General features: G+C 46.9%; 2 protein-coding genes across 2 annotated transcripts in view; one reads left to right on the top strand and one right to left on the bottom strand.

Moving 5' to 3' along the window:
• DEAF1 (DEAF1 transcription factor) overlaps positions 1–10,374 on the bottom strand; it is an 83,735-nt gene extending 73,361 nt beyond the window's left edge. Inside the window, exons 1-3 of the mRNA XM_040409746.1 lie at positions 9,630–10,374; positions 6,409–6,497; positions 4,514–4,643 (exon numbers count right to left, since the gene is read on the bottom strand). Of these exons, the coding sequence (XP_040265680.1) occupies positions 4,514–4,643; positions 6,409–6,497; positions 9,630–9,783 (373 nt within the window). The 5' untranslated portion in view covers positions 9,784–10,374. The remainder of the gene's footprint in view (positions 1–4,513; positions 4,644–6,408; positions 6,498–9,629) is intronic.
• TMEM80 (transmembrane protein 80) overlaps positions 1–14,032 on the top strand; it is a 28,458-nt gene that overhangs the window by 3,483 nt on the left and 10,943 nt on the right. Inside the window, exon 2 of the mRNA XM_040409747.1 lies at positions 10,402–10,619. Within this exon, the coding sequence (XP_040265681.1) occupies positions 10,601–10,619 (19 nt within the window). The 5' untranslated portion in view covers positions 10,402–10,600. The remainder of the gene's footprint in view (positions 1–10,401; positions 10,620–14,032) is intronic.

The raw sequence follows: 14,032 nt of genomic DNA, 5'->3' as shown, positions 1-14,032 counted from the left end.
CAATTGACCTATTCCTCACAGGGGTTTTCGCCTTCCTCGGGATCTACACGGCCTTAAATAGGTTTAGTATGAACATTAGTCCACACATTAGTATAGTAATATAAATGTAGAAAACATAAATGTAGAAAAAAATAGTTGAAAAACACTTAATATTTAATAAACCTAAAAAATTAAATTAGCAGAAGTCTCTAAATTGAGTATAATAGACTTCTTACATTAATCCCCATATCCCGCAGGTCAGGAATCAGCCTTTGATCCTGGGATTTAGGGCTCATTCATAAGACCATATGAATGGGTCCGCATCCATTCCTCAATTTTGCGGTACGGGTGTGGATCTATTCATTTCAATAGGGCCAAAAGATGAGGACAGCACACCGAGTGCTGCCCACATCCGTTGTTCTGTTTCGCAGCCCGCAAAAAATATAGAGCATGTCCCATTCTTGTTCACGGAGAAGAATAAGCATTTTCTATATTGCGCTGGCCCTGTGCGTTCTGCAAAATGAAGAACGCACACAGCCGGTATTAGTGTTTTTCGGGTCCGTAATTTGCGGACTGCAAAAAACGGTACGGTCATGTGAATGGACCCTTATTCTGATCACCATATTCGGGGTCAGGAATGAAGATTTCCCCCTGTTAGGTGGATTGTCCATTCCTCAGGGGAGGTTTCACCTTCCTCTGGATCAACATGGCCCATAAATAGGATTTAATAAGACAAATAAACAATTGGCACATACCCAGTAAGAGTCGTAGAGGCTTCTGTCATCAGACACATGCTTAGTAACCTGGCTGACGTTAGACACGTGCTGATGTCAGCAGAAGATAACAGTGTTACTCTCTTATTTCTAGGTGCTACCCTTTAAGAGAAAAAATAACTTTTATGCAAATGAGCCCCTAGGAGCAATGGGGGCGTTGTCGTTACTCCTAGAGGCTCCATTCTCCTGCCGCGCCTGCTCATTTTGACAGGGTCAGGGAGTGTTCACGTCATCCTGCCCCGCCCAGACTTCAGTAAAATCTCATGCCTGCGCCGTTCCTTTCGGTGCAAGTGTAGTAAAGAAATGCTGCTCGCCGGCAGTGGATCTCCCTACTGCGCCTGTGCCGCATATGTAACGGTATACCCAGAAGACATATGCAGAGCAGGCGTAGTAATGAAGTCAGCAGCCAGTGAGCATTATTCTTTTACTATACATGCCTGGCACTGCGCAGGCGTGAGATTGTCCCCAAAGTCAGGGCCAGGCAGGATGACGTTAACATTGCCTGGCCCTGTCAATCAAGATGAGAAGGGCACAGCAGGAGGTCAGAGAACGGAGCCTCTAGGAGTAATGGCAACGCCCCCATTGCTCCTAGAGGCTCATTTGCATAAAACAAAAGTAGTTTTTTTTCTCTAAAACAGAGGCACTTAGAAATAAGAGAGTAACACTGTTATCTTCAGCTGAGATCAGCACGTGTCTAACGTCAGCCAGGTTACTAAGCATGTGTCTGATGACAGAAGCCCTTCAACGCTGTTTTAATGAATTTCCTAATAGTAAAATTAACCCCATTTACCTAAATAAAAATTGCCCTTTTTCCTCCTATACCGTTGTACTTGTCTTTATTCCTTATGGAGATCAATGTAGTAAATTTCTTACATTTTTAGGTGGTGTTTCTTTAAAAAAATAAAATAAAATAAATAAAAAAACTCCATGGAGGCTCACGGCTCTTAAAAATATTGGTGCATCTTGGCCGGCGTGTTCGTCACAATCTACAAGGTACACCAGCTGGGACCTGGCATAGGTTTCCGGCACCAGAAAAGTGACACAAGTATTATGACGTGTCGGATCGCTAAGCCTCGACCCCCCCGCCGCCCAGCACAGCAGAGAATGGGCAAAGGGTTGCACAATTCAGGTGCAGGAGGTTTGATAATGGTCACCCAACGTGTGAACCACCCATACAGTATTCATCTGTGGTGAATACGCTGTGGATTTTCCACCTAGGAATTGCAGGCAGAACATCCACAGCGTATTACTGTACTAGCAAGTACTAGTGAGAAAAATAATAGTTAAAAGGGTTGTCCCATCTCATCATGCAGGAGATGTCACTTGGATATGCTATAAATGTCAGATGCTGTAGGTGCGGGGCACTCCTATCTCCAAAACGAGGCCCGTTGTAGTGAAGGACTGTTCCAAAAACAGCTGAGCGAGTGCTTTTTTCAGAAGTCCCATAGCGGTGAATGAAAGTTGGCTGTGCATGTGCAGTTCTTCTTCCTTCACTTCTGAGGCCCCGTTCTGAAGACAGGATTGGGTTCCTGAGGTGGGAACTGAAACTGACATTTAAGCCACATTGTAGCCATTCGTCCCATTCACCTGACTGTACTGCAATACCACGCAGTATGGCCTCTACAATATGTACCGAGCTGTGCCCAACAGCACCACAGCCTCCTCCGTCATCTGATTGGTAGGGATGCTGGGAGTCAGATGCACACCAATCTGATATCCATGGTTAGTCCTAAGGATAGGACATCAATATCAATGTCCCGGAGACGATAGGAGAGGATTCACTATGTGGAGTTGCCCAACGGGGTCAACCACTTGAAATCTGCAGACCTGGAATTTGGTATTTAAAGGGTTTTCTGAGATTATTATTTTTTTTAATGATGATCTATCCTCTGGATAGGTCATCAGTATCTAATCGGTGGGGGTCCAACACCCGGGACCCCTGCCGATCAGTTGTTTGAGAAGGCAGCGGCACTTCTGTGAGCGCCAGTGCCTTCCCTCTGCTCTCACTAGGCCAGTGATGACACGTTCATCAGTCATGTGACCTAGGAGCAGCTCGGCTCCATAGAAGTGAATGGGGCTGAGCACGACACCAAGCACTGCCTCTATACACTGTACGGCGCTGTGCTGGGTGAGCTGCAAGAAGGAGACAGCAGTCACAGAAGCACCTGTGCCTTCTCATCAAACCGCTGATCAGCAGGGGTCCCGGATGTCGACCCCCACCGATCAGATACCGATGACCTATACAGAATATAGGAGCGCCAGAGGATAGGTCATCAGTAAAAAAAAAAAAAAAGGAAAACCATTTTAAGACTCTACATATTTAAGACTCTACATATCTATGTAGATTGCGCTTTGGCAAAAGGGGGCATTAGAAGACACTGGTTAAAGTCCACAACTTTAACCTTTAGGATACCGGAGGTTTTTGCATATCGACTTTTCTTCCCTGTCTTCCTGGAGCCACAACTTTTTTATTTTCCCGTTCACATATGCGTTCGAGGGCTAGGAGGAGGCTACAATGTCCACTACTTTGGTTTTTAGAGAATATTTCTAAACTCCCATAAGGAGTATAGCGATTCTCTAATTGCTGATCTCCTATGTTGGCCTGCTACCTGCTGGCCAACATAGGAACTGCAGCTCTAATACGCTGGGCCTTTTCAGAGAGACCCAGCTTAGGCTACTTTCACACTAGTGTTTTTATTCCGTCATAGGATCTCAATACAGGAAAAAAAAAACGCTTCCGTTTTGTTCCCATTCATTGTCAATGGGGACAAAAAAAACGTAACTGAACAGAACGGTATGCTCCAAAATGCATTCCGTTCTGTTTGGTTGTGTTCTCACACCAGAGAGCAAGCAGCAGCATGCTGCGGTTTTCTTTCCGTCCTGGGATGCGGAGGCACTATCTGACACAATAGAAAACGGATCCGTCCCCCATTGACTTTCTATGCAGTTCATTACGGATCTGTCCTTGCTACGTTAAAGACAATACAACCGGATCCATTCATAACGGATGCAGATGGTTGTATTATCAGTAACGGAAACGTTTTTGCTGAGCCCTGCCGGATCCAGCAAAAACGCTGGTGTGAAAGTAGCCTAATTAAAAATAATGACCAGCATCCTTGATCGCCGCACAGGGATTCCGGTCTTAACCCAGATGCATCACACTTGAACACGGCGTCTAAAGGCTGTAATGTCCGCGATCGGCATTATTGTCTGGCCTCAGCAGAGACCGTCGGCTATGGTGCCTGCGGGCCTCTGCTGTTTGAAACAGCAGAGACCCGTCGGCTACAGCGCCCACGCGAGCAGACGCCATGTTTAAAGACCCCACTAGCGCCGTAAATGTACAGCGCTGGTAGCAAAGGTGTTAAAACAGCCAGTTCTAATAGTTCTTGGACTACAATCGATCACTGCTGTTCCAGCACTGATTAGGATGAAGGGGAAGAAATCCTGTCATCGAGTCCCTATAGATTAGGACGTCAGTATGTTGTGGCATCTAAAATTGTATTAGAGGTTGCAACTGTGCCCGCTTAATCAGTTCCCAACTAGCCAAACTAGAGGGACATAATAAAGGGACGCACAGCATCCAAGTTGGGTGACGTGTAACGGGCTCTTCAGAAGACCAATTACAAGGTACAGCCCTTCATTGTTGTAGGACATCAATCTATTTCGTAAGACCAGTATAAAATTTAAGAGGCAGAGCAGCAGACATTACTGGAAACGTCAGCTGCATGCGGGGATCGTCACCAGAACATCATTTCTCTCACCTGGTGTCATGGAGGCTGCTGGCACTTTAATGTTCTGGGCGTCCATGATGCTGCCATCAGTGTGTACCACAATCAGCGTAGCTTTCTCTGTGCTCAGGCTATCTCCAATCTGAAGGGAAGCCCTCTCCGCCTGCAAGACAGATCCAGACAATGGTAACGCCCATGTAAGGCTACTTTCACACCACCGTTTTTCTTTTCCGGCATAGAGTTCCGTCCTAGGGGCTCAATACCGGAAAAGAACTGATCAGTTTTATCCCCATGCATTCTGAATGGAGAGCAATCCGTTCAGGATGCATCAGGACGTCTTCAGTTCAGTCTTTTTGACTGTTCAGGACGGAGATAATACCGCAGCATGCTACAGTTTTATCTCCGGCCAAAAAAACGGAACAATTGCCAAAATGCATAGGAATGTATTAGTGCCGGATCCGGCCTTCCAGTCTGCGCATGCGCAGAATGAAAAAAAGGTGAAAAAAAAATAAAAAATTATCGAAACTGATCCGTTTGTCCGTATGACAAACGGACAGACGGATCCGTTCTTGCAATGCATTTGTGAGACGGATCAGGATCCGGCAGGCAGAACTGCTTGCCGGATTCCTCTGCCGCAAGTGTGAAAGTAGCCAAAGTACTATACACTCCAGTACAAAATTTTGATTTGGCCTAAACATGACAGCTCATGAGAGGACATCGCCTAAAAGTGATTGTACAGAATTACGGAAAACATGGCTGCTTTCTTCCAAAAAGAGCATCACCCCTCTCCATGGCTTGTGCCATTCAGGTTAATGGAGCTGTGCTGCAATACCAGGCACGACCAAGCGTGGTGCTGTTTTTGGTACAAAGAAGCCATGTTATTGAAATTATATCAGTGTTTTTTTTTAGTTTTTTTAATATAATCTGGAGATCAAGGAGAAACTAACAAAGTGGAAAAAAAATTAACACAATGGAAACGATTTATTATTACTACTTGGACGGCTTAGAAGTAGACCAGGCAGGTGGGAAATTAGTCAAATTTACCAAAGTGGCGCATGCCCTGTGATGGATTTGGCGCACCTTGCAGGGGTTACGGTATTGGACACTTATCATTATGGGGTCTGGCGTGCACGCGGCACTATCCAGCTATGTCAGATCCGGAGAACTCCAGCGGGCTGTTCTGCTGGATTTCTCGGATGCATGTGTGACAGTAGCTTAAAGGGTTTCTATCACTTCATATCACATAATTAGCTGTCAGACACTAGCGATCTGCTAGTGTCTGCTCTGGCCAACCATCCTACTATAATCGCTTGTGGGGCAGCGGTTTTGCTAAAAAACGAACTTTTATAAATATGCTAATGAGCCTCTAGGTGCTATGTGGGCGTCATTAGCACCTAGAGGCTCCGTCTACCTTAATAAACAGCCGCCGCCCAGCGCGTCCCTCCAGCCCGCCCATGTCCTCCTCCGTGTGACGCAGCGGACGAATTCTCGCGCATGCGCCGTTCGCGGCTGTATTCGGCGCATTTGAGATGTCTGAGCTGGGAGCGGTCAGACATTCAATGCGCATGCGCCGAATACAGCCGCGCACGGCGCATGCGCGAGAATTCGTCCGCTGCGTCACACGGAGGAGGACATGGGCGGGCTGGAGGGACGCGCTGGGCGGCGGCTGTTTATGAAGGTAGACGGAGCCTCTAGGTGCTAATGACGCCCCCATAGCACCTAGAGGCTCATTAGCATATTTATAAAAGTTCGTTTTTTAGCAAAACCGCTGCCCCACAAGCGATTATAGTAGGATGGTTGCCCAGAGCAGACACTAGCAGATCGCTAGTGTCTGACAGCTAATTATGTGATACAAAGTGATAGAAACCCTTTAAGGAGTTTTTTTTCGCTTCTGGGTCATCTCAGTCGTTTTCTTATAAAATACTCACAAGTACATGATCTGACAGGGAGGCTGTACTAGCCACCGAAGTGGTGAAAACGTTCTCTCCCGGGGCGCCAACGCTGGACACCGTGACTTCTGCAATGTAAAAAGAGGCAAAGAATGTAAACAAAAAAAAGGAAACCACTTATTAATATTAAAGGGGTATTCTGGGATGAGAATGAGGACCTATCCTTAGTATAGGTGGTCAGTATCAGATCGATGAGGTCCAACTTCTGCCCCCCGTGCTGATCAGCTGGCTGCAGGGACCAGGCGCAGCGCCGCGTAGTGGCCACACCGAGTTACTGCCGCTCAGCCCCATACAAGTGACCAGGAGATAGCGGCAGAGACCAGGATGGTTGTGTACCGTCTACCCATTAACTTCCCCACACAGAAGTGGGAGCCTGCACCCCTAGATACAAACAGCAAGCCGGCGTCACCCCTAGCTACAAACAGCAAGCCGGCGTCACCCCTAGATACAAACAGCTAGCCGGCGTCACCCCTAGATACAAACAGCAAGCCGGGGTCACCCCTAGATACAAACAGCAAGCCGGGGTCACCCCTAGCTACAAACAACAAGACGGCGTCGCCCCTAGATACAAACAACAAGCCGGCGTCACCCCTAGATACAAACAGCAAGCCGGCGTCACCCCTAGATACAAACAACAAGCCGGGGTCACCCCTAGATACAAACAACAAGCCGGGGTCACCCCTAGATACAAACAACAAGCCGGCGTCACCCCTAGCTACAAACAGCAAGCCGGCGTCACCCCTAGATACAAACAACAAGCCGGGGTCACCCCTAGATACAAACAAGCCGGCGTCACCCCTAGATACAAACAACAAGCCGGGGTCACCCCTAGATACAAACAACAAGCCGGCGTCACCCCTAGATACAAACAACAAGCCGGCGTCACCCCTAGATACAAACAACAAGCCGGGGTCACCCCTAGATACAAACAAGCCGGCGTCACCCCTAGATACAAACAACAAGCCGGGGTCACCCCTAGATACAAACAACAAGCCGGCGTCACCCCTAGATACAAACAACAAGCCGGCGTCACCCCTAGATACAAACAACAAGCCGGGGTCACCCCTAGCTACAAACAACAAGCCGGCGTCACCCCTAGCTACAAACAGCAAGCCGGCGTCACCCCTAGATACAAACAACAAGCCGGGGTCACCCCTAGATACAAACAAGCCGGCGTCACCCCTAGATACAAACAACAAGCCGGGGTCACCCCTAGATACAAACAACAAGCCGGCGTCACCCCTAGATACAAACAACAAGCCGGCGTCACCCCTAGATACAAACAACAAGCCGGGGTCACCCCTAGATACAAACAACAAGCCGGCGTCACCCCTAGCTACAAACAGCAAGCCGGCGTCACCCCTAGATACAAACAACAAGCCGGGGTCACCCCTAGATACAAACAAGCCGGGGTCACCCCTAGATACAAACAACAAGCCGGCGTCACCCCTAGATACAAACAACAAGCCGGCGTCACCCCTAGATACAAACAACAAGCCGGGGTCACCCCTAGATACAAACAAGCCGGCGTCACCCCTAGATACAAACAACAAGCCGGGGTCACCCCTAGATACAAACAACAAGCCGGGGTCACCCCTAGATACAAACAACAAGCCGGCGTCACCCCTAGATACAAACAACAAGCCGGCGTCGCCCCAGTAGAGAGATCGGGAGGTTCTGGATACAATAAGCTTACTCTGCTTTTCTAGGACTTATTTCCCAGTTCTTCTTCGGACACCTGTGGGAACCATAAAAATAAAATAAAAGAGAAAAATGCCCGTGATCTAATGAAATTGTGACACGATGGCGGTTGATAAGTGGCCGTGCTCTGGTCAAATACCGGCCCTACTGAACAGTGCGGCTCTAATTAGTTTCATTAGAGCGGCGGCCGCTCCTATGGCAGCGCTGTGCGGTTGTATTCTTAAGGTAGGACCACGCGCGGTCGGGCTGTAATTAAACCAATGAGACAGCGCTGTTTAGCCGTTCTGCATTGTTAATGGTCACACGTATCCTGCAATACAGCGCGGCCATTAACAATGCAGCCCGGTCTAAACAGTGCCGTCTCATTCGTTCTTGATAGCCGCGCGGCCGTGTCCCAAACGCCACGGTTTTGTCATGGCTGTGACCGCGTGTCCGAAAGGGATGCAGCGGGCTCTAATTAAGCTAATGAAACCGCACTGTATTACTAAAGGCCGCACTGTATTGAAGGTGCCCAGCGGCCATTATTAATACAGTCCCACTGAACAGCGGGACACGGCAGCGACGCGTGGTCATACCCTTAAAATCCACTTTGTTGGTACCGTACAACGCTGCAGATCTGCCGCATGTAAATCCACAGCAGGTGCGGGCACAGGCTTAATCCCAAGTTATGAGGAGCCTGGAGAGTGGTCTCACACAATGGAGGGGATTTACCAAGACTGGTGTAAAGTAGAACTGGCTTAGTTGCCCATAGCAACCAGATTCCACTTTTCATTTTGGACAGCTCCTTTGGAAAATGAAAGGTGAAATCTGATTGGTTGCTATGGGCAACTAAACCAGTTTTCCTTTACACCCGTTTCGGTAAAGCTCCCCCGATGACTGACAATTATTGGGGTCATTTATCAAACTGGTGGAAAGTAGAACTGGCTCAGTTGCCCATAGCAACCAATCAGATTCCTTCTTTCATTTTTCAAAGGAGCTGTCCAAAATGAAAGGTGGAATCTGATTGGTTGCTATGGGCAACCAGTTTGATAAATCACCCACCTATATCTGTAAGGGTAGAGCGCGCGCCTCTGACGGGCCGCCACCTTCCTCAGGGCTCATAATCCAGCAGGGGTTTTTCAATGGTGATAAATCATCATGAGGTTCAGCAACCTCCGCACTCCAGCTGTTCTGAAACTACAACTCTCAGTATGCACACCAGCTCAATTGTTCTCTGAACTCCTGTGGAAATAAATGGAGCCCGCTGGGTGTTGTAGCTTCACAGCAGCTGAAGGTTGCTGACCCCTGCATCATACTTTGAGCCGTCAGTTACCGCAGCTCCACATGATCAGTGTGAACCATGACCTAACGTCAGGTGCCAGGCTGCACTGTAAGCTCCGCACACACTAGCTCCATCTTGTGGTGAACATTATATTACAAGGGGGAAACCCTATAGGGAAGAGCAGAGGTTACAGTTCCATCTAGTGGCCGGTCAGCAGTATGACACCAGAACTACTTACCTGTATACCCATTCCCCGTTGCATTTCTACCATCAGGCCCAGTCATGACAGTGACCGAAGTTACCTCCGGTCCATCTCGTACAGCCGCCGCTACAGCAGCCACTGCCGCCGCTGCTTCTGATAAACCAAGTCGGGAGGCTTGAGTTTCATCCATGCATCCGGAAACAACCGAACCCAATTCCGGAAAGACACGAAACTTAGACCTCGGTAACACCCGAACACCCTTTCCGGAACGCGAAGTAAAATGTATACAACGAAAAGACCCGATGGTCTCCGGAAACTCCCGAGCACTCCGGATGGGATTCAGCCCCCGCTCACGGAAACCACCGAGTAAAGCCGATTCACACCGAAAATGGCTACCGCGACGAAGGAAGGCGCCCGAACGTGACCTTTACTGCGCATGCCTGGAACAAAGAAGTCCTGCGATTCCATGACGAGAATGTTCGGGGGCCGCCATATTGGAGACCCGGAGTCTAAATGCCATGCGCCATAAGGACCTTGTGACGTCACAGCGTCATGTGACAGTCGGAGCCTCAATTCCAAAGTGACCCGACTATAAACACCATCATTAGGCTTAGTTACTATTCTATATATTACTAATGTTTATTAGCACAGCGCATGAGAATGAGATGCAGCTATTACCCTGCTGGGACGTCCCGTCTCTGCTTCAAACCCACGTGACTTTAGCATGTCACCTGACCCACTGTCGTCATAAGGACCTTACGGCGCATGAGGATTTGGATACTACCATCAGCTGTCTCTGCTTTTCTAGGTGTTCAAAACCATCGGAAACCTCTTCTCCTATCAATAGAGCATTAAAGCGGCGCGGAAATGAATCTCTCCGTGAAGGACTTCCTAGTAATGTCATAGCGAAGTAGGTTTGCCCTTAACCAACATGGCCGCCTATTTCCGGCGCAGTTACTTTGTGCCTGTGGCGGAAAAAGCCGAGATCTCCCGAATGTCTGAGGAATATGGCGCTGACTAGAAGAGGTGAGTGCGAGACGCGTTGCCATAGCAACATGCCAGCTCGACCCTGAAACTAGGCCCTGAGCCCCCTTTGTCTAGTGCCTTGCCGAGATATTGGGGGCACCCCCTACTCCCACAGGCTGCCCTCTGTTTTCATGCCTGTATTTATATATATTTTTTTTTAACCACCTCAGCCCCTATAGCTTAAACACCCTGAAAGACCAGGCCACTTTTTACACTTCTGACCTACACTACTTTCACCGTTTATTGCTCGGTCATGCAACTTACCACCCAAATGAATTTTACCTCCTTTTCTTCTCACTAATAGAGCTTTCATTTGGTGGTATTTCATTGCTGCTGACATTTTTACTTTTTTTGTTATTAATCGAAATTTAACGATTTTTTTGCAAAAAAATGACATTTTTCTCTTTCAGTTTTAAAATTTTGCAAAAAAAACGACATCCATATATAAATTTTTCTCTAAATTTATTGTTCTACATGTCTTTGATAAAAAAAAAATGTTTGAGTAAAAAAAAAATGGTTTGGGTAAAAGTTATAGCGTTTACAAACTATGGTACAAAAATGTGAATTTCCGCTTTTTGAAGCAGCTCTGACTTTCTGAGCACCTGTCATGTTTCCTGAGGTTCTACAATGGCCAGACAGTACAAACACCCCACAAATGACCCCATTTCGGAAAGTAGACACCCTAAGGTATTCGCTGATGGGCATAGTGAGTTCATAGAACTTTTTATTTTTTGTCACAAGTTAGCGGAAAATGATGATTATTATTATTTTTTTTTCTTGCAAAGTCTCATATTCCACTAACTTGTGACAAAAAATAAAAACTTCCATGAACTCACTATGCCCATCAGCGAATACCTTGGGGTGTCTTCTTTCCAAAATGGGGTCACTTGTGGGGTAGTTATACTGCCCTGGCATTTTAGGGGCCCAAATGTGTGGTAAGGAGTTTGAAATCAAATTCTGTAAAAAATGGCTGGTGAAATCCTAAAGGTGCTCTTTAGAATATGGGCCCCTTTGCCCACCTAGGCTGCAAAAAAGTGTCACACGTGGTATCGCCGTACTCAGGAGAAGTTGGGCAATGTGTTTTGGGGTGTCATTTTACATATACCCATGCTGGGTGAGAGAAATATCTCGGCAAAAGACAACTTTTCCCATTTTTTTATACAAAGTTGGCATTTGACCAAGATATTTCTCTCACCCAGCATGGGTATATGTAAAATGACACCCCAAAACACATTCCCCAACTTCTCCTGAGTACAGAGATACCACATGTGTGACACTTTTTTTTTTGCAGCCTAGATGCGCAAAGGGGCCCACATTCCTTTTATGAGGGCATTTTTAGACATTTGGATCCCAGACTTCTTCTCACGCTTTAGGGCCCCTAAAATGCCAGGGCAGTATAAATACCCCACATGTGACCCCATTTTGGAAAGAAGACACCCCAAGGTATTCAATGATGGGCATGGCGAGTTCATAGAATTTATTTTTTTTGCACAAGTTAGCGGAAATTGTTTTTTTTTGTTTTTGTTTTTTCTCACAAAGTCTCCCTTTCCGCTAACTTGGGACAAAAAATTCAATCTTTCATGGACTCAATATGCCCCTCACGGAATACCTTGGGGTGTCTTCTTTCCGAAATGGGGTCACATGTGGGGTATTTATACTGCCCTGGCATTTTAGGGGCCCTAAAGCGTGAGAAGAAGTCTGGAATATAAATGTCTAAAAAATTTTACGCATTTGGATTCCATGAGGGGTATGGTGAGTTCATCTGAGATTTTATTTTTTGACACAAGTTAGTGGAATATGAGACTTTGTAAGAAAAAAAAAAAAACTATTTCCGCTAACTTGGGCCAAAAAAATGTCTGAATGGAGCCTGACAGGGGGGTGATCAATGACAGGGGGGTGATCAGGGAGTCTATATGGGGTTATCAGGGGTTAATAAGGGGTTAACAAGTGACAGGGGGGGTGTAGTGTAGTGTGGTGCTTGGTGCTACTTATTACTGAGCTACCTGTGTCCTCTGGTGGTCGATCCAAGCAAAAGGGACCACCAGAGGACCAGGTAGCAGGTATATTAGACGCTGTTATCAAAACAGCGTCTAATATACCTGTTAGGGGTTAAAAAAAAATCACATCTCCAGCCTGCCAGTGAACGATCGCCACTGGCAGGCTGGAGATCCACTCGCTTACCTTCCGATCCTATACACAGGCGCGCGCGTTCACAGGAAATCTCGCCTCTCGCGAGTGGACGCGTATATGCGTCCACCCAGAATAGCAGGGCCGCCGCCAGGACGCAATCCTGCGTACGGCGGTCCTGAGGCGGTTAACCAGACTGGGTCATATGACACCCCTTTTTTTTTTTTGGTGATACGTGGGGCTTGTGATACGTGGGGCTTTTTTTTGTGTCATTTTTAGTTCACTATTTTTTGGTTTTAAAAAATGTAAAAAATACATTTTCACATTTTTAATTTCTTTTTCTGTGAATAGCGCAACGTGCAACTAAAATATTTCTTTGAATTATCTCCCCTTTCTGTAACGGTCTTTTTGATGTATGGGGTGTATGGGTTTTGGTTGCTGGGGGTCTTGGGGCAAAATCCCCACCTCTATGATTGTCGGGGTTCCAAACTGAAGTTTTATGAGCGCTCGGAGAGCTGACACAGACTCCGGCTGAATCAACTTCTCTACTTTATTCCATAAAAGCAGACATTTTTATAACGGTATAGATAACGGACAAATCGGGCACACCGCCAAGGGGGTGGAAAGAGAAACGAATGATTTGATTGGTTATTCATAAAAGGTAATACTTCCACATCATACTAAGGCTACGTTCACACTGGCGTTTAGGCTTTCCGTCTCACAAGCGGTCCAGAACGGATCCGTTTTGTCCTAATGCATTCTGAATGGAAAAGGACCCGCTCAGATTGCATCAGTTTACCTCCGATCAGTCACCACTCCGCTTGACGAAACTGAGCCAAACGGATTGCGTCAGTGAAAACGGATCCGTCCCCATTGACTTACATTGTGTGCCAGGACGGATCCGTTTTCACTGACGCAATCTGGCATAATAGAAAACGGATCCGTCTCCCATTGACTTTCAATGGAGTTCATGACTATGTTACAGATAATACAAACGGATCCGTTCATGACGGATGCATGCGGTTGTATTATTGTAACGGATCCGTTTTTTTGCAGATCCATGACGGATCCGCCCCAAAACGCGTGAGTGTGAAAGTAGCCTAAGAATTCTACTAATTAAAAAGGTTCTGCAGAACTTCGTATTCGTTAGCATGGTTTTCCAGAACTCTCTTGTATGTCAGACTCTGAGAAGGGAGCGAGGGGGCGACTACCTTGGCCTTGAAGCTAAGAACACATTTTACTCCCCACATCCTGCCAGCTGGATCATTGATTTTTCCACAAGATGG

This window comes from Bufo bufo, chromosome 10 (assembly GCF_905171765.1).
Source record: "Bufo bufo chromosome 10, aBufBuf1.1, whole genome shotgun sequence".
Taxonomy (NCBI): Eukaryota; Metazoa; Chordata; class Amphibia; order Anura; family Bufonidae; genus Bufo; species Bufo bufo.
The sequence above is the reverse complement of the archived record's forward strand: the minus strand, read 5'-3'. Positions and strand labels throughout refer to the sequence as shown.